The sequence below is a fragment of the Malaclemys terrapin genome, chromosome 8, assembly GCF_027887155.1.
Source record: "Malaclemys terrapin pileata isolate rMalTer1 chromosome 8, rMalTer1.hap1, whole genome shotgun sequence".
In the NCBI taxonomy this organism is placed as follows: domain Eukaryota; kingdom Metazoa; phylum Chordata; order Testudines; family Emydidae; genus Malaclemys; species Malaclemys terrapin.
In genome coordinates this window covers 7,275,841-7,302,042 of record NC_071512.1, presented here as the reverse complement: position 1 = coordinate 7,302,042, position 26,202 = coordinate 7,275,841, and the positions used below count along the sequence as shown (strand labels likewise).

General features: G+C 42.9%; 1 protein-coding gene across 4 annotated transcripts in view; it reads right to left on the bottom strand.

Annotated features, from left to right (window-relative positions):
* TBC1D9B (TBC1 domain family member 9B) overlaps nt 1–9,726 on the bottom strand; it is a 35,601-nt gene extending 25,875 nt beyond the window's left edge. Inside the window, exons 1-2 of one of the 4 annotated variants that reach the window (XM_054037277.1) lie at nt 9,492–9,726; nt 3,928–4,038 (exon numbers count right to left, since the gene is read on the bottom strand). In XM_054037277.1, coding sequence (XP_053893252.1) covers nt 3,928–4,038; nt 9,492–9,609 — 229 coding nt within the window. In that variant the 5' untranslated portion in view covers nt 9,610–9,726. Of the gene's footprint in view, nt 1–3,927; nt 4,039–8,849; nt 8,929–9,223; nt 9,241–9,491 lie in introns of those variants that run through there. The other 3 variants (XM_054037278.1, XM_054037280.1, XM_054037279.1) reach the window with 3 other exon arrangements.
* Between the last annotated feature and the right edge of the window lie 16,476 nt (nt 9,727–26,202).

The following is a 26,202-nucleotide window of genomic DNA, read 5'->3' as shown; positions in this document are numbered from 1 at the left end:
AGCCACGCACACTATAGGTCAGCCTGCCTGCAAGTGTACAACAAGTCCTATTTTCCCCTAAATCACACAGCTTGGAAAGGTTTTCTTAATTCTTAATTAGTATTTTACACCCTACAGAATATTAGGAAAACTTTATACAAACTAATTTCAGACAAATAGGACTTGCTGGATGCCTGCAGTTTGACGCTATTCTCCAATGCTGTGCATGACTGCCAGGAGAGAGCAGATGGACCTGAAATAAACAAACAAGGCAAACGTGAAACATTCACATTTGAAATGCTGCTGTGCTGTTTATTTGGGATGTTTGGCACAATTTATTTCTTTCAACAGAAGCTTGTTTGTCAATCACTTTAATGCTACATCAGCAAGTTTCAAGTTTTAAAATCCTCTTTCATGCTGGAGCAAATTAGGAGGGGACATTTCTACAGAAAGGGTAGCTGGCCTGTGGTTTTGTTCCTTTAGCTATTTATTTCAGAAATGTACATTTTAGTAAGAGATTTCTCCCTTTCCACCCAGGCTCAACTTTGCATTCAAGTCAGAACCATGGAGTAATGGAAATGGTTATATCAGGTATTCATTGTTATAACTTCAGAGCAGTATGAAAGCACAGAAGATAGACGGAAGCCTTCACAGAAAAACTAAGAACTTTGGTAGTTAGCAGATAAAGTAAGAAATATAATGAAATGCAAGTGAAAGATGAATCCATTTATGTTTAAGTCTAAAATGTTTGTAAACTTCCTCCTCAATTAAATTCCAGTAAGTTCTAAAATCCTACTTCAACTATATACAGGACTCACTCCAAATTGAAAACAGTATAGAAATGGGATTCCTAAAAATGTGTAGGTGAACATTTCAATGGCTTTAATGACACAGCATCCATCCTACCAAGCAATTTCTATGCAGGCATAGAAGCCCCTGGCACCAGGGCTGATGAAAGAAAGGAGGAGAAGGGGCGACAAGGAAAGATACAAAGCTCCCTGAAGCTCTTACTCTACACAAGGTTTATTTCTTACCTTGTTAAGAGGCAACCTCGGCAACAAATGAGTCACAGCTGAAAGGTCTATAGTTGGACACCTAACAATGAAACTACCCCATCTTGTCTGTGGTTACACAAACCAAAATAACCCCAAGATCTGAAACCAGAAACTAGAATCAGCAATAAATATTTCTGCCTCAGGGGACCATGAATTGTGTCTTCACTAGGTCAATGGAGTATAGACAAATATACACAAAGTCAGGAGGAAAGAAGAAGTTTACCTGTAGCCTAACTTTAGTCATTGATACATGTTTTCAAACTAAAAGGATCACACAATCTTAAAGGACTTATTCTAAAGGTACCTAAGTATCTGCTTGGTGCTTTGGACTTGGAGGAAGCAGAGTGTTTATAGTATGGGAATGAATCTGGAATTCTGTTTTTTCCCCCCTTAATTATTGTTTGAGATCTTTCTATGAAAGACACTAGAGTCATGCAGAGTATTATTGTTCTATATGTACCACTATGTTACAAGAATGTTAGGACTTTACAGTTAATCACTCAATAGTCAAGGAGGACAAAAGCTGAGGTTGCATATACAACTATAACTCTATCCACTCATATTTATACAATATAACACAAGCTGTAAACGCACAATCACATGGTATTTCAATCTCAACTAGAGTACCTTATACATACTATTTTTACAACCTTAAATACACATATGTAATAACATTTTGTAATTTTGTTCATTCTTTTTTCTTACATCAATATAAAAACCCAGTAAATAAAGATAAGTGTTCTCTCTAAAGTATATATTTTAATAATTTTATAAGCAACCAAATACTTGCTATATATTTCCTTTTAGCGCACAAAACTGCATTCCTTAGAGGTACACCTCTACCTCGATATAACACTGTCCTCGGGAGCCAAAAAATCTTACCGCATTATAGGTGAAACCGCGCTATATCAAACTTGCTTTGATCCGCTGGAGCGCGCAGCGCAGCCCCGCCCCTCCAGAGCGCTGCTTTACCGCGTTATATCAGAATTTGTGTTATATCGGGTAGCATTATATCGGAGTAGAGGTGTAATTCAAGGATTAAAGTAGTTAACTAAGAAGCTAATTGTGACCCTGACAGACCAGCTCAGGCCAGAGCCATTGATATTCACGCACAAGTGAATTGGCCTAAGGAGTTAAATGGATTAGTATATATTTAGGCAGAACAGGGCAGAATAACTGAACGAGAAGACTGAGATCCCCAGAATTATTCTGGGTAGCCCTGGAAAAGACTTTTGGGAAACTGGCAGTCTATTACATCACTGCCACCATTTAGAGTTACAAACTATGGTTTACCTGCTCTAAGCTCTCAGTAACTCTAATTCCTTTTCTTAGCTAGTAAACCTTTAGTTAGTTTACTAAAGAATTGGCTGCCAGTGTTGTCTCTGGTGTAAGATCCAGACTACCAATTGATCTGGGGGTAAGTGACTTTGGGACTAGGAGAAACCTGATGTGGTGTGATTTTTGGTTTTAATAACCTTTTATCACAAAGTTCAGTTGCCTGCATGGCGAGATAGGCTGGAGAGGCTAAGGGAATTGACTGTGACTCCATGGTAAGACTGCTACAATGTTCCAGGAGTTCACATTTTTTACAAGCTTGGTGAAATCTAATTCTAGAACACACCACCAGGGTTGGGTGTCTGCCTTTGTTTTCTGACAGTCTGCCCTGAGATAGTCACTCACAGTGGTTAGGCACTCCAGACAGCGTGATACTAATGTTGTTGCCCATGCACTTTACATTCTTCCTTAGGTGCAGGGCTCCATGCATAATGAGATTCTGAGGCTAGTTGCACCATTTACTGTTGTCACATTGCTATATAAATCCCAATTTGCATCATGTACATCCATAAAAATGCTGCTTCCTTCTGCTCTGAGTTTCTCACCCACCATTCTGCTTTCCTGCTTTCTTCCTGTGTCTTCTTCCCCACAAATGGGAGTTGATGGGTTTCTGTGGAGGAACGCAGCAGTTCTAAGCTTCTCCTCTCCTGTAGGCTTTAAGCAGCTCTACAGGAGAGACTGCGTGGCCATCTGGAGGAAGGAGGGGAACAGGGGCAGAAACTGATATTTGTGGGATCAGAGCGAGATTATTTTTAGGCTCACATTTAATTCCCTTCAGCAAAGATTTCCCATCATACACTGGTCAATCTGACCCAAAAGGTTGAATTGAATACAATTTTCTCCTCATCAGTGGGCAGGACCGAAATCCTCTCAATAACCAAACTTCTTTATCAGATATTAAAAGGGCATATTATCCAACTCATACCTGGCCTTGTGCAGTAAGGAATGCTAAGATTCCATACAGCAATGGTGCTTTACAAGTACAAGGGATGCAAATGATATGTGGGGCTGGGGTTCTGATTACATTTTGTTAAAGGAAAAATCACGCAGTAATTAGTCTGGAAAGGACTAAGCCACGACAATATAGCAAAGAGATAATCCTGGGTATTGATCAGCACCCTGAATAACCTTCATTTTCCCATTTTTGTACATGTTCCCATTCTGTGCTTTGCTACCAATGAGTACATCAGAGCACCAACTCTGCCACAGGAGTCCTTAGTAAACCCAGTTAAATTCTCCAAATTATTGCGCCTGCATACATACACGCACACCGCAGAGGAGGGAGAATCCACACAACCCCTGAAGAAACTAAAGCTCTCGCTGAGAGTTCACTGGACCTCAGATTTTGGAGCTCAGCCAGTTTTAGCAACCCGTATAGCTTGGAAGTTTGATTTAAGAGCTGTCAAGGTTCTTAATGAAATTGGTTCACCTATTATCATCACAAAAAAGTTGTGGACACATTAAAAATCCACAACTCCTGTGAGAGTTGTAACATTCAGTCTTGAATGGTGCAATGATATGTATGTAGCCACTTGCCATTAATCACAGTAGTACCTACCACACGCCACTGCCCAATAGATTTGCGAGTCCTGAGTCTGGTGCAGGATCCGGTAAGGGGCGACTCTAGCACTGGAATCCAAAACCACATCAAGGGTTCCCACAAGCAGACCTAGGAAACAAAAGGTTTGAAGATAAACAAAGTGAGCCATTGATAAGAGAGTTGGGATAAGGAGAAATGTAGCCTCAAATGGATGGTGGAAGCAATATGCATGACCCCTTGACATTCCTAGGGGACAGGTGAGCAATGGTGTCTCAGTCTTGGAAGAGGGTGTGGTAAACATCCAGTCATAGGAGCAAACAAACTATCTGTACTGAATAGCTACAGCTCACTGTTAATAACTTCATAGTTAAGGCTGCAACCAGATGTCCATTATAAGCCACAAGGTGACACTCTCCCTTTAAACTTTCTTTGGAAGGAGATGTTCCCTTGAAAGTGTTTGTAATTAACACACAGGAAAGAACTTTTCTGGAGATATTCAAGACTAAGATAAATACTTTTCAAATGACAAGCACTCAAACTATAAGCCCTCTTTGAAAAATATAAATAAAGATTTTAGGGGTAGAGACGAGTTCCCAACACAGAGAATGCTTTTGGGTAGTTCCGGAGCGTTTTCATTGATGTACCTAAAACATTATTAAAAGAACTAAAAGTTATAGACCCTACAGATTTCATATTCTTATAAAATAAGGAGAGATTTTAAGGATGACAAAATCCAAAAATAATACAGCAGAGGATTTTTGTAGGCCACAGCTTTCAGTGCCACCTTTGCAAACAGCAGGTAAGATGATACACTCAACCAGAGTAGAACCAAATAGAGAGAAATATCTGAGCAAATACTAGCAAAAGCTGATGCTCGCAGGTCTCAGTGACATTTCTAAAAGGCAAATTTGATTTAATAACTTCTTAAATTAGCAATTTAGATGGGAGTGGGGTCAGATCGCACAAGCAGAGAAGTCTTTGTTATGAACAGTATGAAACTGTTCTAAAATAAGGAAAGTACTTTTAGAACTAAATATTGATAATACTAGGGATAGCAGCCAGAAAAGGGGGGGGGGCAAAATGAAACCCATTTGGTTGTTTGTTAAACTGATGCTAAATCTAAATGTTAAAGGTGATCCTCTTTCTATCAGAAGATGTTACAGAATTCCCTTGCAGGTTACAGAGGGATCAGGAGCCTAACAACTTCCCTCTCTCCTATCACAAAGAAAGAATGAATCCTCAGGCTGCAAAGCAAAAGAAAACTTCCTTTTCTTGACTTTTCATCCCAAAGGATGCGGAAGGACTTTGCCACAATTCAAAAAAGCTCATAAGCACATGCTTAGTTCCATCCCTATTTAAAACACTTAAGCACATGTTTAAAGTTAAGTTCTTGCTTCTGTGTTGTCCTGAATATGGATGCTTTCCTGAATTGGTGACTTTATGCTGATCAAAAGACATTTTTATGGAGTTTTCACTTCCTCCTAACTTCAGAGTGAAATTTCAAGCCAAAACATTTATCTTCTGGGATATAAAAATCAGCAAATCATTTTTAAAAAAATGATTGAAGAGGATAAAGTGAAACTCTCTGAGAACTTTGGTACTGATTCAAAAGATTGGATAATGGTTAAATTTTATCTCCCTCAATGCTACTAAATATCACTAAACTGGTTTATCACTTATTCTATTACATATAACCAGTACAAGAGGCTTCAGTGTTTATATTTTTATACTATTCATTTTTGATAGCTGTCAGTCTCCCAAGCAATATATACTACAAGAGTACTGAAAGAAATGTAAAAAACCCCCCCAAAAACTAGAGACAAGGATCATTTAAACACAAATTCTAAATTAGCACCTGCAAGCTCTATATTTGGAAACACAGTTAATGGAAATTGTTTTGGGTAATTTTTTAATCTGCTGATCACTAGATACAAATTTGTAGCGCTAACGAGGCCAATGCAATCAAGGTGTACATCGCCCATTTCCAACAGTTGACAAGAAGATTATCAGCAGAGGAAAAATTACTTTTTGTAGTGACCCATCCACTCACAGTCTTTATTCAGGCCTAATTTGATGGTGTCCAGTTTGCAAATTAATTCCAGTTCTGCAGTTTCTCATTGGAGTCTGTTTTTGAAGTTTTTTTGTTGAAGAATTGCCACTTTTTGAGTGTCCAGGGAGACTGAAGTGCTCTCCTACTGGTTTTTGAATGTTACAATTCTTGATGTCTGATTTGTGTCCATTTATTCTTTTGCGTAGAGACTATCCGGTTTGGCAAATGTACATGGCAGTGCATGTACTGGGAGTGGATGGATCACTACAAAAAGTAATTTTCCCTCTGCTGATACTCATACCTTCTTGTCAACTGTTGGAAATGGGCGATGTCCACCTTGATTGCATTGGCCTCGTTAGCACTACAAAAGTAATCAACTGTTGAGAATAGGCCACTTCCACCTCAACTGAATTGGCCTCGTTAGCAATGACCCCCCACTTGGTAAGGCAACTCCCATCTTTTCATATATATACTGCTTCCTGTATTTTTCACTCTGTGCATCTGTTGAAGTGGGTTTTAGCCCACGAAAGCTTATGCCCAAATAAATCTGTTAGTCTCTAAGGTGCCACAAGGACTTTTCGTTGTTTAATCTCTGTCTCAGTTCCCCATCTGTAAAATGTAGATAACAATACTTCCGTTCTCCTACCCTTTGTCTGTCTTGTCTACTGAGGCCCTGATCCTGCAAGTGACAGGAAAGAGTAGACCATTAGGTTCACATATGCTATCAACTGCAATATTAGAACCTTACCCTATAAGCTCTTTGGGGCATGGACAGTTTCTTACAGTGCATACATACAGTACCTAGCACAATGGGTGCCTGATTTTGGTGTAGATGCTTTGCACATATTTGTACAAATTGGTTAACAGAATATTAGCTTTTAAAATAAAAACTACTTTCTCTAAATACTTGCCATGATTGAGTGCCAAGTGTGTATGATTTACACATGGCATATTGGACTGAAAACATTAAATGCTATTGTGCTCAAACTTTTAAGGGCACAAGTACTTAACTGACTCAGTCATAACCCTATGTTCTTCTACTCCTCCAAAACATTAAGATGCACTGAACAAGGACAGTGCCTATCTGTAGCTTCTAGAGGTCTAGGACTTCAAAGACAGCCACTTTCCTTTTTAGATGTTAAAAAAAGTTTGCACTGGAACCAAATTGGCTTGTAGGTTCAGTCACTTAATTGCTCTAGTTTAAATGTTAAAACTTTCAGGAGATCCACAGCACCAGCGAATCATCTCTTCTTATAGCTTCTTTTTGAAAACAGGAAATTCCAGCATAAAAAAATTATAATTAAGATTATTCAAATAACTGATATACACTACATAAACAGAATACAAAACTCTCGCCTTTAAAAATTGTGGAAAAATGCACAACTACAGCAATTTATGTAAATATTACATCATCTTATATTGAGTACATTTGATTAACAAGTGTTGACATGTAAAAACTGACTATACATTTCACAAACTAGCTTAAATGTGACCTATACATTTTGCAATATTTACATAACTAATTCTGCATTTCACATAATGACAGTTGTATGTATTCTATTAAGAGACGTTTTGAAAGTGTTTGCAAACATTGGTTTTTGATCACAGTTAAACCCTTTATGATCACTTCCCTCACTACACTTTATACCCAAATCTGGCACACACAAATAAAATGAATAATTCTCACTGACCAGCAAACAACTTCAATTTTGCCACTGTAAGAAAATATTCATAACTATAAAGTCTAAACCAACTGCATCCATCACAAAACACTCTCTCATACGTGCACATTAAAACTATAATACCTTTCTCGTACTCATATAAAGGTTGCCAATCATACAAATCCACAAAAAGGAAGATACACCTCTACCCCGATATATCGCTGTCCTCGGGAGCCAAAAAATCTTATAGCTGAAACCGTGTTATATCGAACTTGCTTTGATCCGCTGGAGTGCGCAGCCCCGCCCCCCGGAGCGCTGCTTTACCGCATTATATCCGAATTCGTGTTATATCGGGTCACGTTATATCGGGGTAGAGGTGTACTTTAGCAAGACAAGACTATATGAATATCATTCAAACAACTATCTTTTCCCATGCAGAAAAAAATAATTCCATCTACTTCTATTATTGTTATTTATATTGTGGTAGCTTGTAGAATCCCCAGTCATGACCCCATTGCAGTAAGGCTGTGTACAAACAGAACAAAAGGATGGTCCCTGCCCCAGAGAGCTTCTAATCTAAGTATAAGAGACAATGCACGGATACAGACAGAGCAGCACAAGGAAACAATGAGACAATATTGGTCAGCATGGCTGGCAGTGGTCACAGCAAACCAATGGCCTAACCTTTATCATGATTTTTGTAGGTGTTACTGCAAAGGACAGTTTTAAGGAGGAAGGAGGGCAATGAAATGGCTTTGTAGATCTTTACAGGGATCTGCTCCCAAGCGTTATCGCCATCACAACATATAGCAGTGACACATTCCTAACTGTCAGGGTGGTTAAACACTGGAATAAATTGCCTAGGGAGGTTGTGGAATCTCCATCTCTGGAGATATTTAAGAGTAGGTTAGATAAATGTCTATCAGGGATGGTCTAGACAGTATTTGGTCCTGCCATGCGGGCAGGGGACTGGACTTGATGACCTCTCGAGGTCCCTTCCAGTCCTAGAATCTATGAATCTATGGCAACTTATCAAAAAGATATGCAAAAGTTGGATGCATTTAATCACAAATGTCTGAGAAGAATATTGGGAATAACATATAGAGATAGGAAGACGAATGAAGAAGTCAGAAAAATTACTGGACAAGGTACCCTCTCTCATAAATAATCTACAAAAGAAGACATCAGGGGCTGGGACGTGCGCTGAGAATGGAAAAAAGAACCCTTACCAAATGGAATGGAAGCCAGAAAACGCAAGAAGAAAGAGAGGAAGATGGCGAGTAACATGGAAACGAACGGTTCTGAACGACATCGAGCACCTGAACATGAAATGGGAAAATGTAGAGAGAAGGGAGGTTGACAGGCAAGGATGGCAAACGTGGGTAGCCCAATGTGCAGCAAAGCAGGGGATGGACTAGGGTCAGGTCTCCCCAGCCTGAGGCAGGGCAGCAAAAAAGTGCCTGTTTAGTAACAACCCTACACCCATGCACCTTGGCCTACCTGCCCTAGCGAACTGGGGATGGGGACCAGCCCTACATGCACACTGGGGATCCCTGCTGAGCGCAGGTCATGTCACTATTTGCACGTCAGCCTTGTCACGCACCTTCCACGCGAGGGGAGCCAGACCTGGGATCCTTATGGCCACGAATAAGGCAGAGGGATCTCGCCCCAGGGGGACCCCGATAACCCTCGCCCTGCCTAGGAGCCTTATGGGCAGGAAGGGGGCGGAGACGGGATCCCTGCCCCCGGCCTGGCGCCCCTCACCCCGTCTGGGTTCCCCTCGCCTGTCAGGCCAGCCCAGGCCCGGCTCCCGCCCCACCCCCTCAGCTGCAAGCAACCGTAGGAGCACCCGGGTCCCGCCGGCCCCTCACCCGTCAGGCCGCCGCCCTTGCCGTGGCCCCGCCGCCGCTGCAGCAGGAAGAAGGGGTTGGCCCGCTCGGTGACCCAGAGCGCGTTGGCCAGCAGCACCTCCTCGGGGCCCAGCCACATGGTGCCGGCTCGGCTCGGCTCGGCTCCGCTCCGCGCTGGGCCAGGCCGCCGGCTTCGGGCAGGGGGAGCGAGCTGGGCCGGGCCGCGCACTGGCGAGTCACGGGGGCCGCGCGCGGGGCCCGAGCTGAGGAGACGGCCCGAGCCGGCTCAGCTCAGCCCGGGCAACCGAGGGGGCGGCGCCCTCTGGCGGCCCGGCCGGCTCACGGCAGCGGCCGCCACCACGTCTCCGCCGGGGGCGGGAAGGGAGTTGCCCCCCTCAGAGCCGCCTCCATCCCCGAGCCCTGGGGAACAGCTCCTCTGCCCCGTGCCGCAGAGACTCTCCCCCCCGGGGAACGGACCCCCCCCGTGCCGCAGAGACTCTCCCCCCCGGGGAACGGACCCCCCCCCCCGTGCCGCAGAGACTCTCCCCCCCGGGGAACGGACCCCCCCGTGCCGCAGAGACCCTTCCCCCCGCCCCCGGGGAACGGACCCCCCCGTGCCGCAGAGACTCTCCCCCCCGGGGAACGGACCCCCCCCGTGCCGCAGAGACTCTCCCCCCCGGGGAACGGACCCCCCCGTGCCGCAGAGACTCTTCCCCCCGGGGAACGGCCCCCCCGTGCCGCAGAGACCCTTCCCCCCGCCCCCGGGGAACGGACCCCCCCGTGCCGCAGGACCCCCCCCACCCCATTGCCACAGAGACCCTCCTGCGGGGAACAGTCCTTCTGCCCTGTGACACAGACACCATCCTCCCACCCCTGGGGGGGAATGGCCCCTGTCCCTAATGCCAAGACAGAGATCACCCCCAAGGGAATAGCCCCCAAAGTGCCACACAGAGTTTACCCCCTCCTGCCTCCATCCCCTTATAGGGGAATAGCCCTTCCCCCAGTGCCTCAACAGAGGTCACCTATGGTTGTGTCAGCTCCACCCCACCCCAGAGAATAGGGAGTCTCCCCCCACACACACACACACAGCCTCCAGCTCCTAAGCCCTTTCCTTCCTCCCCTGATTAATGTTGTCTAAGCACTCAACAATTATGATTTAGCCCCACTCACCCACCCACCCCAAAAAATCATGAAGGTTGTTCATAAAATAATCAGGGTCCTTTATACAGTATTTGCATTCTGGTGCACTTAGGTCATGTTTTCAGGCTTTTCTCCCGAACCATGAGGGTTAATAACTTACTTTCTGTGAAACAAAAGCTGAGATTCCCATTGCAATCACAACTCCTGGAGCTGGGGCTTCAAGCAAAACACCCAATATTGTAAGACTCGTGACATCATCATGATAGTTGGCACCAGTGGAATAGGACACACCCTCCTTCCCAGTGCTCCCTCCACTCCCCCTGCCAGAGAGCAGGGAGAGCCTTTCCCTCCTCCTGGGGAAATGGGAGTATGCTCTGCACCAAATATAACCCTACTCCCTCTGGGAATGGGGGTAATGCTCCCTACCACAGACAAGGAGCATCACTTTTGTGCCACCTGCAGCCTCTGGGCAACAAGAAGCAGCTCCCATGTCCCAGCCCTCTTTGGTAAAGGAACCCCTGAGAACGTAGCTTGGAAGGGAACCCTCTGCATTCCACCTACCCCTACAAAGGGATTAGGGAGGGCTCCTCCTCATGCTGCCTTCACCCAGATGGGCCACAAAAAGTGTGCTTCCCCCCAAAACAAACAAGTGTCTCATCTTCCTGTGGGGACAGGTTGTGATGTTCCTTCCAGCATTTGCCAGATGATGGGGAGTATGCATCTTCCCCCATATCATCCATGCCCAGGCCCTTAGGAACATGAAACAGTATTTGCCCAAACATCTCCTGTGCCCCTGAGAAAACAGCTCTCCCCTGTCCCCCCTAGGGAGGTTGTGGAATCTCCATCATTGGAGATTTGTAAGAGCAGGTTAGACAAACACCTGTCAGGAATGGTCTAGATAATACTTAGTCCTGCCACAAGTGCACGGGACTGGACTAGATGACCTCTCAAGGTCCCTTCCAGTGCTATGATTCTATTTTAGACTTCTGTTCTCAGGCTAATGGCTCATGAGGGTAGTCTGAGGACCATGCATATAGAGGCGGCTTTGAGAGGCACAAAGATGCTGATAACTCCTTATGTGCATTTGAAGGAAGGGGGCAAAGAGGAGATGGCCAAACAGGTTGTGTGGGATAGGAGGGAGCAGCCCAAAACTGGCTTGAGATGATTTAACTGAGTGCCTGGAAGGAGGCCTAGGATTGATAAAGCACAGTTACCATGGACTAGAGGGACAACTTGGTGTGTGGAGACCAAAAGGCTGACATCTTCTGCTGAGGGAGAGACAAGAGGGACGGAGGGAAGGTTTTTCATCACTCAGTGTTCCTGGTTCCTGGCCTCCTTCCCCTCACATACAGTAGCTAGAAGAACAGGGATAGGACCAATAAGCCCTTCAGCCCCGAGGAACAGGAATCATTCCCTAATTTTTCTCTCCAATCATCATGTCTCCCCTGGAGGAACCAGGATCAGCCTCTTTGCTCTGCTAACCCCAAAGCTATCAGCTACAGCCCTCCAGGAAGGAGCCAACAACAGCTTCATAGCTAGAGCGAGGTTATTTTATATTCATATTTTGGCAAGTTAATTCTGAAAACATGGGTGCCCTTCCCCCCTCAGTCTTGTTCCTTTCATTTATGGAGTCAGCCTACACAATGTGGTTGCAGCAAGTTACTTTACAAAAGGCATTTGCTGAGCTCGTGCCGATTTCCTCTTTTGCACTTGAACGTCCTTTCCAGCAGAACTATAATTTGCCAGAGTAGTGCACTTCTATAGTAAAATTTCAGGCCGCCCCCTTGGGGTCCACTGAAGCGGACATTAGCTACCACTGGTTTAAATGCTCTTTTCCGCTGTCTGCACTGCTACTTAATGGCAGGGAACGTCAAAAGCAGTGTTGTAAGGGGCAAAGGCCTTCTTGTCAAACTCCCACTCCCAGCATTTATTCTGGTCCCTTCTCGTGTTTTCATAGAGCAGCTTCAGTCCCTAGTAAACAGGAGCATGTTCAATTTCTTCTTGGCTGTGTGGAATGGGCTCAGAGCCACTGCAAAACCTGGACTCTAGGGCAGCCGGCTTTCCCACTGCAATATGTAACCCAGACACTCAGTGTTCCCATGGTGTGGGCCTTTCTTAGAATTTATTATACAGGTCTAGATTATTCCTGTACCAGCCTTTATCTGCCCCGCTGAGCATTTAGGAAGATATTTTATACTTCTATCTGAAAAGTGCACATACCACCTCCACTCTAGTACCGCCCTTCAACTTTGAAACGCCAGCCTTTTTAGAACTGTTACGCACCTGGTCAGGCCTGTGGCGCTTTCATCCTAACTCCAAAAATGTTCATGTGTTAAGGCATTTCTGGCAACAACATTGTGAAGGACAATCTTTGTTTCAAAGCAGGAAAGGTGATTAGTAGGATATACTGATATTTCCCCTCTGTTATCTGCAGAGAACTTTCATGCTCAGTTGAGTTTCCCTTCATATTTTTATAACCGTTACTTGAGAGAATTTTTTCAGATTCCAAAAGTGGCTTGAAGGAAAAACACTGGCAATCACTTTCTCACATTCTCACTAGCAAAACTCACAGGAAGAAGGCAGTGGCATATCTTCTTTAGGCAGTGGCACATCTTCAAGGCAGGGATCATTTATTTTCTGTGTTCATATAGCTACCCATGACAAAAAATATTCATTAATATTAGAAACAAGCTAGCCTAAGCCTAGATCCTAGTATTGCACTGGAACAGAATGAAGAGGATTCTGGATGTTGGCATGTGCATGAGTACATTAAGTAATCTGTTTTGCCTCAATTCCTGTATTTTTGGGTGAAAGGTGCCAAATCGATGGAGCTGGAAACCAAAATCCTCCATTCACAGCACCAGTACTGCATGCACAAGATCAGTGCAGGCTTCTCCCGCCCTGCCCCACCAAACTGCTTCAACCCTGACCTAGAAGGATAAGCTCTTGGGTTAATACCGATGCAGCTCCACCAGCGCAAGCAACGGTGGGATGGGTAGTCTTGCAGCCAGCATTTAACCACCACGTCCTCTAACCCTGCTTACTGATAACACTTCTAACCACCTGCTCTGGCACCTTGTCTACACTAGTGCTCTCACTGCTGCTGTTACTAACAGAGCTGTACCTGTGATAGCAATAGAGGGAAATTTCTGGCCAAAAAAGTAGATAAAGTCTTAGTGTGAATGGAGGGTTCATGCTCTCATTTAGTCCTTAGCCTCTACCAAAAATGTCAGCAATTCGTGACAAATGAAATGGCTTTGTGAAGTGGCTAGGGATTAGCAGCCTGTTTCACAGTCAACCCCATAGAGATTTTTGTACTGGAGCAGGATTTACAGAAGCCATGAAAGGATTAAAATAAAATACAAGCTAACAGGCAGTTCAGGAGAGCCCTTCTAAAGGAAACATTCTGTTGACATTTAAACAAAAACAAGATTTAAGGTCCCAAACACCTAGCAGAACATGTGTGGATTTTGCAAGTTGGGGCCACTCGGTGCTTCATAGGAGAAGTTTAGTGCCTTGCCCCACTGCCCAGAGAGATTGAGATTTCACCGGCCCTTAAAGCAGGTGATTTTGGTTAGGCCATGTTTCACTGCTATTAAACTGTTCTGATACTAAAAGATTATATATTTAGGTACATGATATATTAAATATATTTTAAAAACCCACTTTGCCTGTAAGTCTTAGAAAAATTTGGACTATAAGGTCTTGATCCAAAGCCCATGCAAGTCAGTGGGAGTCTTTCCATTGTCTTGTGTTGGCTTTGGATCAGAACTGCCAAAAATGTGGTCAAACACGAGACTGTAAAGGTTTGATTTACTTTTAAAGTTGCTCGAAGTAACCTGCTCCCCCTTTTCCCCGAAACGAAAAAGGACCTCCATTTATAATGAATGTTTGCTTTTCTTGGAACATTGCATTGTAATCCACTTTTTGTGCTGGATAGCCAGTGGAAATGGTTAATGACAGCTGTATTCACTGGCAGAATATATATAAGCAGGATTTACAGAATCCCTAACTGATCTAGAACCAGTAGTGCCAATTTCATACTCTGCCATTTAGCTACAGAGAACAGTCAGGAAGATGCTTTTTAAAATGACACACTTCAAGCTGCTATGCAGTGGAGACTGCTAGTTTTAGGAGCTCTGGCACCTGAGAGTGCAGGAAGCACCATCAGTAAGAGTTATGTTCCTTTTAAAAATGGGGAAATACACAAATGACTATGCTGATTCAACTGTACTGTTAAACCTCCAACATGCAAATGAGAGGTTTTGAAAGCAAGAAATAATTCCCCTTCCCTCCTTGTTACAGGTACCCCTTGATTCGTATCTCAATCACCGGTAGTGATCCCCACCTCAAACCTCCACCAAGTAAAGAATGGAGAAATAAATGGGGTGTAAACAACAGTAGGATTTATTAGAACGACTCGGTAGTTAACACAAATTCGGCATGAAGCCAGGGCCCCAAACTATAAGTGGATTAAAAAGATGTACACTTTTACCTGTTTATTGCCATGTTCACAAAGACACAAGGGAACAGACACACCAATAGGACTGGGATCATGACTGGACCAGGAGCAGGAGAAGACACTGATCGTGAATGCCACGGACTGGATTACGAGGATCAGGAACAACCAGGAACAGAATCAGGACCACACTCAGGAACAGATAAGTCGATTTTCTTCTTAATGGTATGGCAGGCACTGGGCTTCCACTGGGGCAGATAGCAATCTTCACAGGGCCCGCAGGGATTTTATACTCCCGTTACTAGGCAGACTATTCCTAAGTCACATGACACAATTTTCCCGCTCTAACTGAAAAAGGGAACCAATTGATGAACAAGAATGGGGGGAGGGGGAGAAACAACAACAATGCAGACAAAATGGTGCAAGCCCTACAGTAGCAGATGTGCCAGGGTTTTTAACTTGGTTCACAGGGACCTAGTAAAATTTACTAGAAAAAATGAGAAACCGTCAATCGTTTGACAGTGACATTTTATTACCTTCACAGCACCTATTGCCTTGGCAGCCAAGTGCTGGGATACAGACTATTAAAATCATACAAATAACACAGTGCTGCCCACAACGGGAAGAGAAACTTTCCTTGCACTCTGGATCAGCTAATTCAATCACAGAGCAATTTTGTGCAGGGGTTCTACGTGGTCTGATAATGACTAGACAAGTGGTGAGCTGTGATTACTGGTACTGATTGGCTTAAAATTGCATGCACAGCTAGTCTGTGCTAAAACATCCCATATTTGTTACTTTCAGCTTTCCCCCTCACTGCCTGCGTATTTGTCTCATCAACCTGTAATGTCTAGTCTTTTAGACTGTAAACTCTTTGGGGATAGGGACTACCATTTCTATATATTCATACATCACTTAGACCGGTGGAGGTTGAGACTTATAGCACAATCACAATATAACAAAACAATCATTTCCTATATAGAGGATAAAACCAGTTCTGCCTGTGGATCTTCAACAAAGATGTGCCAGACTGTCCCATAAACTTCTTCTGGGACTCCTGTCCAAGGGTAACGATCTCATCCTCCCAACCTGCATATGTACACACCTTTCTGAAAGACACTAAGCAGACACCATTTGTATTTTAAATAGCTTTTTATTGAAATGTATCACATTAGCAAATCCTAAATTATAGGTATACACTATTAACATATTGGCCTATACCACATAGCTACAATACGGTATTATATTTGCATCAAAATATGTAGACCAAAAGGTTTTGCTGCTGTTGAGGTACAATTTCACAAGGGCTTGAAGGATCTGATTGTCAAGAGGCTAACGTACCACCTCATCATGCCAAGGTTCTAAACAAGGCCATCGTCCATTTCACTTTGCAAAACCTGTGGTAGTTTGCCTGCAGTTTTACAATATATATCCATACAGGTACAGACCACTCTGTGGCAAACAAACTGAAATGCATAGAACCCACCTTTTTATTTTACACATACACAAATCATTAGATTTTTTTTCTTACTACTTTCAGTCCCCAGATCCAAAGAGAGTTTTTCTCTCTGTTATTACAATGAAATTCCCACTCAGCTGGTTCTGTGCATAGTTAGCCATGGCCTATAACAGGTGATCCCGATAGAGATGGGGACACAAAAGTTTTTTTTATTAATTCTTTTTTATTATTTTACTTCTAACTGCTGCAGGTTCGACTAGACAATCAGATTAGAAATCATTTCACTTCACTTGTGTACACGGCTAACATGACGGGTCTCATCACCATCGTGACTTACGTATAAATGCATAAGATAATCACCAGGTGGGATGTTTCTGTTTTGGTTGTGACATTTCTCTTTTGGCATCCAAGCATGGGCTTTCCACATGTTCCTTCCGGTGTGCATATACGCAAGGATCTGGATCATTTGTCGGGAAAGGATGGGGAGAGCACTTCTTCCACTGGCCATTATCATCTAGCCAGCCATCTCTGAGGCAGATGCTATCATAGTACTCCAAGAATCTGCACATATCAAGCCTCTCTTTCCCAGAACTGCAGGGATGCTGTTCCCCATATGTACTGTGCTTTGTGCCTTTACTGGCCTTGGAAGCAAGCGAGCCAAGGTCATTGCCAAGCCTCACTTTCCAGTGCTGGAGTATGAAGCAGTTGCCAAGACCCTCAACTGGCTAAGCGGAGGCTAAATTCCCTAACACAGTGCAACCTCATTAATTCACATGCTGGTCATTTGTAAACTTGATAGTCTGCAATGACTCTGGATCAATGCACCATTTACTTTCGGACACATCCTCGCATTGTCCCTGGTTCATCCTCAGGATACAGAAGAGGATTTTTTTTTTTTTAGCAATCAATTAATTAATTACATTCAGCATCATTCAACTGTTGACAAAGTTCAGTAATTAACAAATAGACTTCCGGTCTTTAGTGAGGTTCTACTGCGTCCAGTGTTCTGAATATTCCAAAAGAGTTAGTCTAGAACAACCAGAACCAAGCAACAAAAGTGACAGAACACTCAGAAAGCAAAGAAAGGCAAACTTTACATCAGAGTAAACAGATCAAACAGATCACAAGTCATAGCTAAAATTGATCACAGCTCCTGAGTGGCCAAAGTGTAAAGTAGGCTGAGGACAGATGGAAAAAGATAAGCAAATAGGTTGTGACCTGCTCCACCAAGCACAAATGGAAAATAAATGTATGCACTTATACAGCACCTTCCATGCAAGGAGTTCAATGCACTTTACAGATATTACTGAAATAAGCCTCACACCGTCCCGTGAGGTAGCTATCACCCCCATTTTACAGATAGGGAAACAGAGACAGAATCTGATTTGTCCCCAAAGTCTGAGAGAGAGTCAGGAATCTCTGCTTACACAACTCTTGGCTTCTAGGCTGATGCTCTAATCATAGGACTATCTACTTGTGTCTCATTGATAAAAAGAATCTAGGCCCTTGCCATACCTCACACCTTACAACTGGACTGGTATACTGCAGGGCAATGTGCCAATACAAATCGTGCCAACATTAGCAGTCTCAGTACACAGGGAGTTCTATTCCAGGTGGATTATTATTAAACTTCGGTTTGAGGAGGCTTTTTTTTTTAGTTGCAAGGTTCCAGATGCTATCTGAGGTTTCACTACAGAGCCCTCAACTGTGCTTGCCGCTAGGGAAAGTTTCTGCACAAGAGCCATGCCTACTCGATGTAGATTGTAATCGTCTGGGAGCAGGGACTCTCTTGTACTACATGTGTGTCTAGTGCCTAGCACAATAGAGCCCCAGTCACAGCTGGGCACTATTCTGGATACAACAATTCTACAAATAATAAAATATTAACTCAGCTATGCAACAAAACCCCTCTGCAGTCTCTAAACAGTCACAATTGAATACATCAAAATGAACAGTTCATTATTACTTTGTAAGCTCCTTGGGGCAGAGACTATCTTTCTGCTCTGTGTTTGTACAGTGGCTAGCAAAATAGAGTGCTGCTCCAGGAGTAGGGCTGGCAGGTACTACCACAATACAAACAATAAAGATTGAAAAATGTTTTCATCTTAAACTTCAAATCCCATTCCATTGTGGGATTAGTTTTGGGTTCCTCTAAGATCAGAAGGAAAAGTGAAAGGGTGACAAAGTAATAATTTGCATAAATGAGTGTCTTGCAAAACTGGGTCACATTATCCATTTAATAATGTAACTGAGAATGACAAGGGATCACTCTACCTTCCACTGGCACCAGGATTGCTGTTTCCACTTGGAGGGTTAATTTTCTTTAGAGAGAGCAGGCAGTGTGGGGAAGGGAGTCAGCAGGGGATAAGCCAGGCTGAGAGAGATCTGACAAAGCTTGTTAGATAAAATAGCTGATTCGGAGGAATGCATATGGATTGTTTCACTAAATACCCAATGTCAGACATAGCTAAATCTGTCTGTCAGATCTGAACAGTCCTGGCATCAGACTGACAGAGAACTGAGTGAATGGTGCCTCTATTGTCCTAACAAGCAGGGGGAAATATAAATAAATAAAAAGACAATAGAGACGCTTCTTATCTGACCTTGGGAGCTGACCCACTCTCTCCTCCCCACTAGATGTCACTGCATGCAACTGAAAATTCAGCGCAGCTTCATTTGGTGAGCCAGACCCCACAGGTCAGGGAGAGGCTGCAATTGTCTTCTCTCTCCTTTGGAATCATCCTGCAGGCTGCTCACCGTTTCCCTCAGATGGCAGTAAAAGAAAGCAGGCTTGCTGACAGTAAAGGGTTTCTCAGAATGACGATGGGAAGCTCAGCTATCCAGACCTAGTAGCCTTTGTTACTGCAGCCATGGCAGAAGTAACATGCTTGTCCAGTCACTGACAATGAAATGCTCCAGGAGCAGCAAGCACAGGCTCCAGGAGGCAGATCCAGACCCACTTTCAGCTGCCAAATAGGCAGTACATGTTCTGAGCACAAGAAGTGGCTCGGTCATCAGAAAGTCATTGAGCATCAGAGACTGTAGTAGCTGACAGATGTCCAAAAGGAGGCAGAATGATCCTCTCATCTGTCAGAGAGGTCAGGTTTCCTCTCCAGACCTCCATCTTGGATGTCACTATTTCCCCACTCTATTAATTGTCTCTTTAGTTTGGGGTTATTTTTAGTTGGTATTAGGTTTTATTTCCTTCTGACAAAACACAATGAAACAGCAGCCACTGGAATCAGTTGATATTGACCACTGCCATGTGATGGGGTATTCATCTTTTGTAACCTTAACCCATGACAGATGACGGGGGCCAGGAAGTGAAGTCCAGTCCCTTACTAGTTCTTCTACGTGTCACAGCTTCATTACAGACTTCTCCATTTTGCAGGAGAAAAGAGACTATGGGTAACATTTTCAAAAGTGCATAAGGAGGCTTAAGCCCCATTGAAAGTCTAGTCTCTTTGGCACTTTTTAAAAACTTTACCAATTTCTCTGAAGAGCCGGAGGAGGAAGCAAGTGGCAACTGACAGAGGTTATGCATTCTTGATTCTTCCCATGGACACACAGCGGCAGAGCTAAGGACAAATCCAGTCCCTGGCCCCTCATCTAGCCACTAGTAAACATGAGAGGAGTTGGATACTTTGTTTTCTCTTGATTTTACAAGACATATTGACTCTGCATCACACTCACTCCCCACCCTAAAAACTTTTTCCTTTATAATCTGACATTTTCTGCATTTATTCAATAGGAGCATTATACATATGCACAAAGCTTAATCTTTTATATTCCTCTTTAAAAGACTTGCAATGAAAAAATAACACACCTGTTGTATGGCGATCAAAGCCAATGGGGCCAAGGTTTTACCCTGAATGTATTTAAACGCTGTACTTCCTCAATCCCCTCTCATACAATAGTAGTCCCCGCTTTACTAAACCCAGCACTGAAGAAAAAAGGCAAGGTTATTTTAAAAAATACATGTGTGTGTAAATTCTCTTTTCAGATAACACTGATTCTTCTGTACTAATAGGTTGGAAATTAAGATACACAACGGAGTTATAACAGAGAGGGTAAAAACCTACAGTTAAAGCTTCACCTGCGATGTTTAATTTCCATTTTACCAGGACGTGTAGTTCAGAGGAACACATTGTTTATTTACTCAAGTTCTAAGGCTACACACTGCCCCGCAATCTGATAGACTATATGAATAAGTAACATCTAAGGCAAGTTTTGACAGAACACATTCCCACTCCACTTTTCTGCGGGAAAGTAGTTTTCTTGCCTCCCTAGTTCTAAATGCTTTCCTCTCTTTCTGTAAACACATCAGCAGGGGCAGAGAACCCCACCCACAGTGGATTAGAGCAGTGAGCACCTGCTGCCTAGCATATACATTCATTATTTGGCACCGAATGACTTGGTTTCTGAGATGCCACATGACTTCTTTGGTTTTAAAAGCACACAAAGTACTCTCTAAGCAAAAAATTCACAATTCCCACTCACCAGCAAGCAGATTGCACAGAGCTGCCTTAGAGAAACTCCAGCTAGATTTCTCTGCCCTTGCACCCCAACTCCATCCTCAGGCACAGAGTGGTGATATAGCCTCAAACACAGATTGTGGCTAAGGGCATACCAGAGCATTAACTTTGCCCCTGGAGCACTCTTGCTGCAGCATATTAGAATAGCTGTCCCTGTGTCTAACTTTGTGGTTAAAGACATTTGTTCTCCCACGCTTTTGAAATGGTTTAAATGAGCACTGCTGTTTTGATCAACTCATTTTATCAGATGCTTCTTGCAGAAGTGTAGGTTACATCCATTTTTTATAAAGCACATGGGGATGCTCAGACAGCCAGTCAGATCACTTAGCTAAGTCTTCGGTATTGAAGAGAGATGTTGACTTGTCCAATGGAATGGGTCAGACTACTCCAGTGTTGTTTAAACAAGGAAGAAAACACAAGTGTTTCATAATATATTCATAAGCACAGCGGGCATTTCTTTCACTATTACACAATTGTTTCAGTTTCCATTTAGCCAAGGCAGTGCAGTCTTCTGACATTACAGAATCATAGAAATCTAGGTCTGGAAGGGACTTTGAAAGGTCATCTAGTCCAGCCTCATGCCCTGAGGAAGGACCAAGTAAACCTAGACCATCCTTGACAGGTGTTTGTTCAACCTGTTCTTAGAAACCTCCGGTGGGGGGGATTCCACAACCTCCCTTGGAAGCCTGTTCCAGAGCTGAACTCCCCTTATAGTTCTGAAGTTTTTCCTAATATCTCACCTAAATCTCCCTTGCTGCAGATTAAGACCATTACTTCTTGTCCTACCCTTTGGTGGATGTGCAGAACAATCACTCACCATTCTCTTTGTAACAGCCCTTAACATATCTGAAGACTGTTGTCAGTCGTCTTCTCTCAAGACTAAATCTGCCCAGTTTTTAATTTTTCCTCATAGTACATGTTTTCTAAACCTTTTATAATTTTTGTTGCTGTCCTCTGGAGACTCCTAAATTTATCTACAGTTTTTTAAAAGTATGGTGCCCAAACTGGACACAATACTGGCCTCACACCAGTGCCAAGTAGAGCAGGACAATTAGCTCCCTGGTCTTATATATAACACTCCTGTTAATGCATCCCATGGTATTAGCCTTTTTTGTAAATGCAGCACCCAGGTGACTCATGCTCAATTTGTGATCCACTATAACCCTCAGATCCTTTTCAGCAGTACGGCCATATAGCCAGTTATTCCCCATTTTGTAACTGTGCATTTGATTTTTCCTTCCTAAATGTAGTACTTTGCACTTGGCTTTAGTGAATTTCATCTTGTTGATTTCAAACCAATTCTCCAATGTGTCAAGATCGTTTTAAATTCTAATCCTGTTCTCCACAGTGCTTGCAACCCCTCCCAACTTGGTGTCATCTGCAAATTTTATAAGCATACTCTCCACTGCACTATCCAAGTCGTTAACGGAAATATTGAGTACTACCAAACCCAGGATAGACCCCTGCAGGATCCCAGATAAATTCCCCCCCGATGGACAGAGATCCATTGATAACTACAGTAACTCCTCACTTAACGTTGTAGTTATGTTCCTGAAAAATGAAACTAAGTGAAATGATGTTAAATTAATCCAATTTTCCCATAAGATTTAATGTAAATGTGGGGGGTTAGGTTCCAAGGAAATTTTTGGGGGGCAGACAAAAGGTATTGTGTACTGTACAGTGGTCGGGAGGTGCCCCTGGCTTACCCCACACAGTCACAGCCCACTGCAGGTAAGGATGCTAGGAAGCAACTTGCACAGCAGCAGCGGCAGCCTCCCCCCAGAAGAACAGGTGCCGACTTTGCCGGGGGATGCTCCAGGCCTGCCTCTTCCTGTTCCCTGCTCCACTCCAGGCCCACCTCTTCCCCCCCCCGCCACTCCACCTTCTCTCTGGAGCATGCTGCATCCCTGCTCCTCCCCCTCCTTCCCAGCGCTTCCCTGCTGCCAAACAGCTGTTTGGCGGCGCTTAGGACTTTCTGGGAGGGAGGGGGAGGAGTGGAGACATGGTGCTTCCCCGTTCCTCCCCCTCCCTCCCAGAAAGTCCTAAGCACCGCCAAACAGCTGTTTGGCGTCAGGAAAGCACTATGAGGGAGGGGGAGGAGGCGGAGAAGAGGAACTTGTGCAATGCTCCCTTGTAAAGTTGCTGCTCTTCCACAGAATCCTACAAGCAGTGGACAGAGCAGGCAGCCAAACGACGTTATAAGGGAGCATTGCACAACTTTAAACGAGCATGTTCCCTAATGGAGCAGCGACGTAACTTTGAAACAACCTCAAGCAGGACGACGTTAAGTGAGGAGCTACTGTAATCCCTGAGTATAGTCTTTCAACCAATTTTGCACCCACCTTACAGTAATTTAATTTAGCCCAATTTCCCTAATTTGCTTATGAGAAAGTAATGTGGTACTCTGCCAAAAGCCTTATTAAAAATCAAGATATATCACATCTACAGCCTCCCCTATCCACTAGGCTAGTAAAAAAAAAGACGGCAATTAAGTTGGTTTGGCATTATTTTCTCTTGACAAACCATGCTGGATATTCCTTAATAACGCAATTATCTTATAGTTGCTTACTAACTGATTATCTGATAATTGGTTCCAGTATCTTTCCAGCTATCGAAATTAGGCTGACCCATCTCTAATTCCTCAGTTCCTCCCTCCTCCTCTTTTTAAAGATAGGTACTATGTTTGCCCTTCTCCAGTCCCCTGGGACCTCACCTGTTCTCCATGAGTAATCAAAGGTAATTGCTAATGGTTGCGAGATTGCTTCAGCTAGTTTCTTAAGTACCCTAGGGTGAATTTCATCAGGCCCCACTGCCTTGAATACATCTAACTTATCTAAATATTAAGGCTGTCGATTAATTGCAGTTAACTCATGTGATTAAAAAAATTGCACTCCAGTACTAGTATGAGGTGAATTGAAAAATACTGTTTGTTTTGTTTTTTTACCGTGCAAATACTTGTAATAAAAAATAAATATAAAGTGAGCACTGTACACTTTTTATTCTGTTGTAATTGAAATCAGTATATTTGAAAATGTAGAAAACATTCAAAAATATTTAAATAAATGGTATTCTATTAACAGTGCAATTAATCATGCGATTCATCGCGATTAGCTTTTTAATCGCTTGACAGCCTTACTAAATATTTTTAACCTTTTCTTTCCCTATTTTGACTTGTGATTCTTTTACTTGGTTTTTAATATTAATTGTGTTAAGTAGCTGGTCACAATTAACCCAGAGATATTATACTAACACCATGACACTCCTCTTTAAAAGCAAGAAACATTGTGAGGGCAGATATTGAAAGGCCCTTTTTTTCCCCTCACGACAGGTTTTATGCATACAAATCCTAGTCTGGTAACCTCATATTCCCTTATCACTGAGACTCTAAAAGTCTTGGTGGGGAAGGGCCACAACCATGGAGTGTATTTACTGATGATCAGTAATGCATTAGCTTGCTTCATCTGGAATATTCACTTCTTGGCACTTGTGCAGCTTTGCACTGAAAGTCTGCAAAAGTGTTGTTGAAAAGGCTTCTGATCATTGCATTTCTCTTACAATGATAATAAAACTATGAAATATTTTACCTACTATAATTCTACCCTGAAGTGGTAAAATGTACCCTCTCCTAGGGTCTGATCCTATGAGGTGCTTAGCACCCTTTTATTACCACTCACTCAGTGTATTCAATCAATTTTAGGCTCCAGTCAGAACGCGCTGCATAAGCATTTCCTACTTGTCTTTTCTACCCCAGCCCTGCTGCTGCATTAAAGTGATTGAATACTCTACGGGGGAGAATTTGAGGGGCATATTCTCAATTGTATAGACCACGACACAGCCACAAAGCTCTCCTTAGCAAGAGTAACAAATGGTTGCCTGAAGGGAAAGAACACACCATCAAGTTGTTCTGTTTACCTGGTGTCTTATTTTATAGTCTCTCTTTAGCAAGGGTTGATATTTTCCATATACAGAATCTTGTACATGAAGAATTTGATTCCTGCCACTTATCCTTTGAAAGAATGTTTGTACTTATTTCATAGGCTTACTGATTATATTTTTATAAGAGTGACATTGTCCAGTAATTTGGGCCTAAAATTCAGGATTTGTTTTTTAATACACATTTATAAAACCCATTATTTTAATGATTTCTTTTCAGTTTTCTATTTGAATGTAAACATTGTAACACTATGCCAGAAGGGGAGGTAAAAGTGAAACTGACAAATCAGCTCTTTAGGGCAGGAACGGTCATATATTGTGTTCATAAAGTGCCTAACATAGTATGACCCAACCTGATTGTGGCTTTTAGGTGCTACCACAATATAAATGTTAAAGTTTTCATTGTCCAAGCTTAATGAAGCAAATAAACATGGATATTGCAAAGTACATTAGATTGTAAGATGTTTTCAGTTGTAATAATCTATTTTATTGTTGGTAACATAGGTAAGAAACATGCTGAGAGGTTGTTTTTAACTTGAGAATATCCCTTGGAGAACACAAGTAAATCCTAATTTTACAAACATCTTGGGGGATGCAAAACTTCCATATAATTGGAAGTTGGGTAAAAATTGAGGGGAATACTATAGCCTAACTGGGGAGATGTAGGATTTGGGATAAAAAGGATTTTAATAAACTTCATAAAATTGGTGGAGTAGCTATCAAGCCTTTATTTGCTTTAAAAATATTACTTCAAGTAACTGGCACTCACAGTGCATACATTTTACTTCTGCAAAGTGACAACCACCTGCAGTGTCACTACAGTAGAAAAAGGACAATGATGCTAGCATCTAGTTCCTTTTAATATTAAAAAGGAAACCCTAAAACTAAGAATGCTTGTCTGAAAAAATCAGCCATGTTCCCTACACTGTCTCTTTCACATCCTTAATATGACCAAGCACAAGGACTGCCAATACCACATGTCAGAGCATGCATTCATGGATCAGTTTGAACTGACATGTAGCTTTCCTCACAGCACTGAGTTTCCAAATGAGGGAGTGTCATTTACAAGTGTTAAACTCCAACACATCCCTCGACTCACTTATTTAAGAATCTACTGGTGCTGTAGCTAGTAATAGTAGTATTGCCATCCCCAAGTTTTCAAAAATCATGAACCAGGCCCCCCAAAAATCAAGAGATTTAGTAATA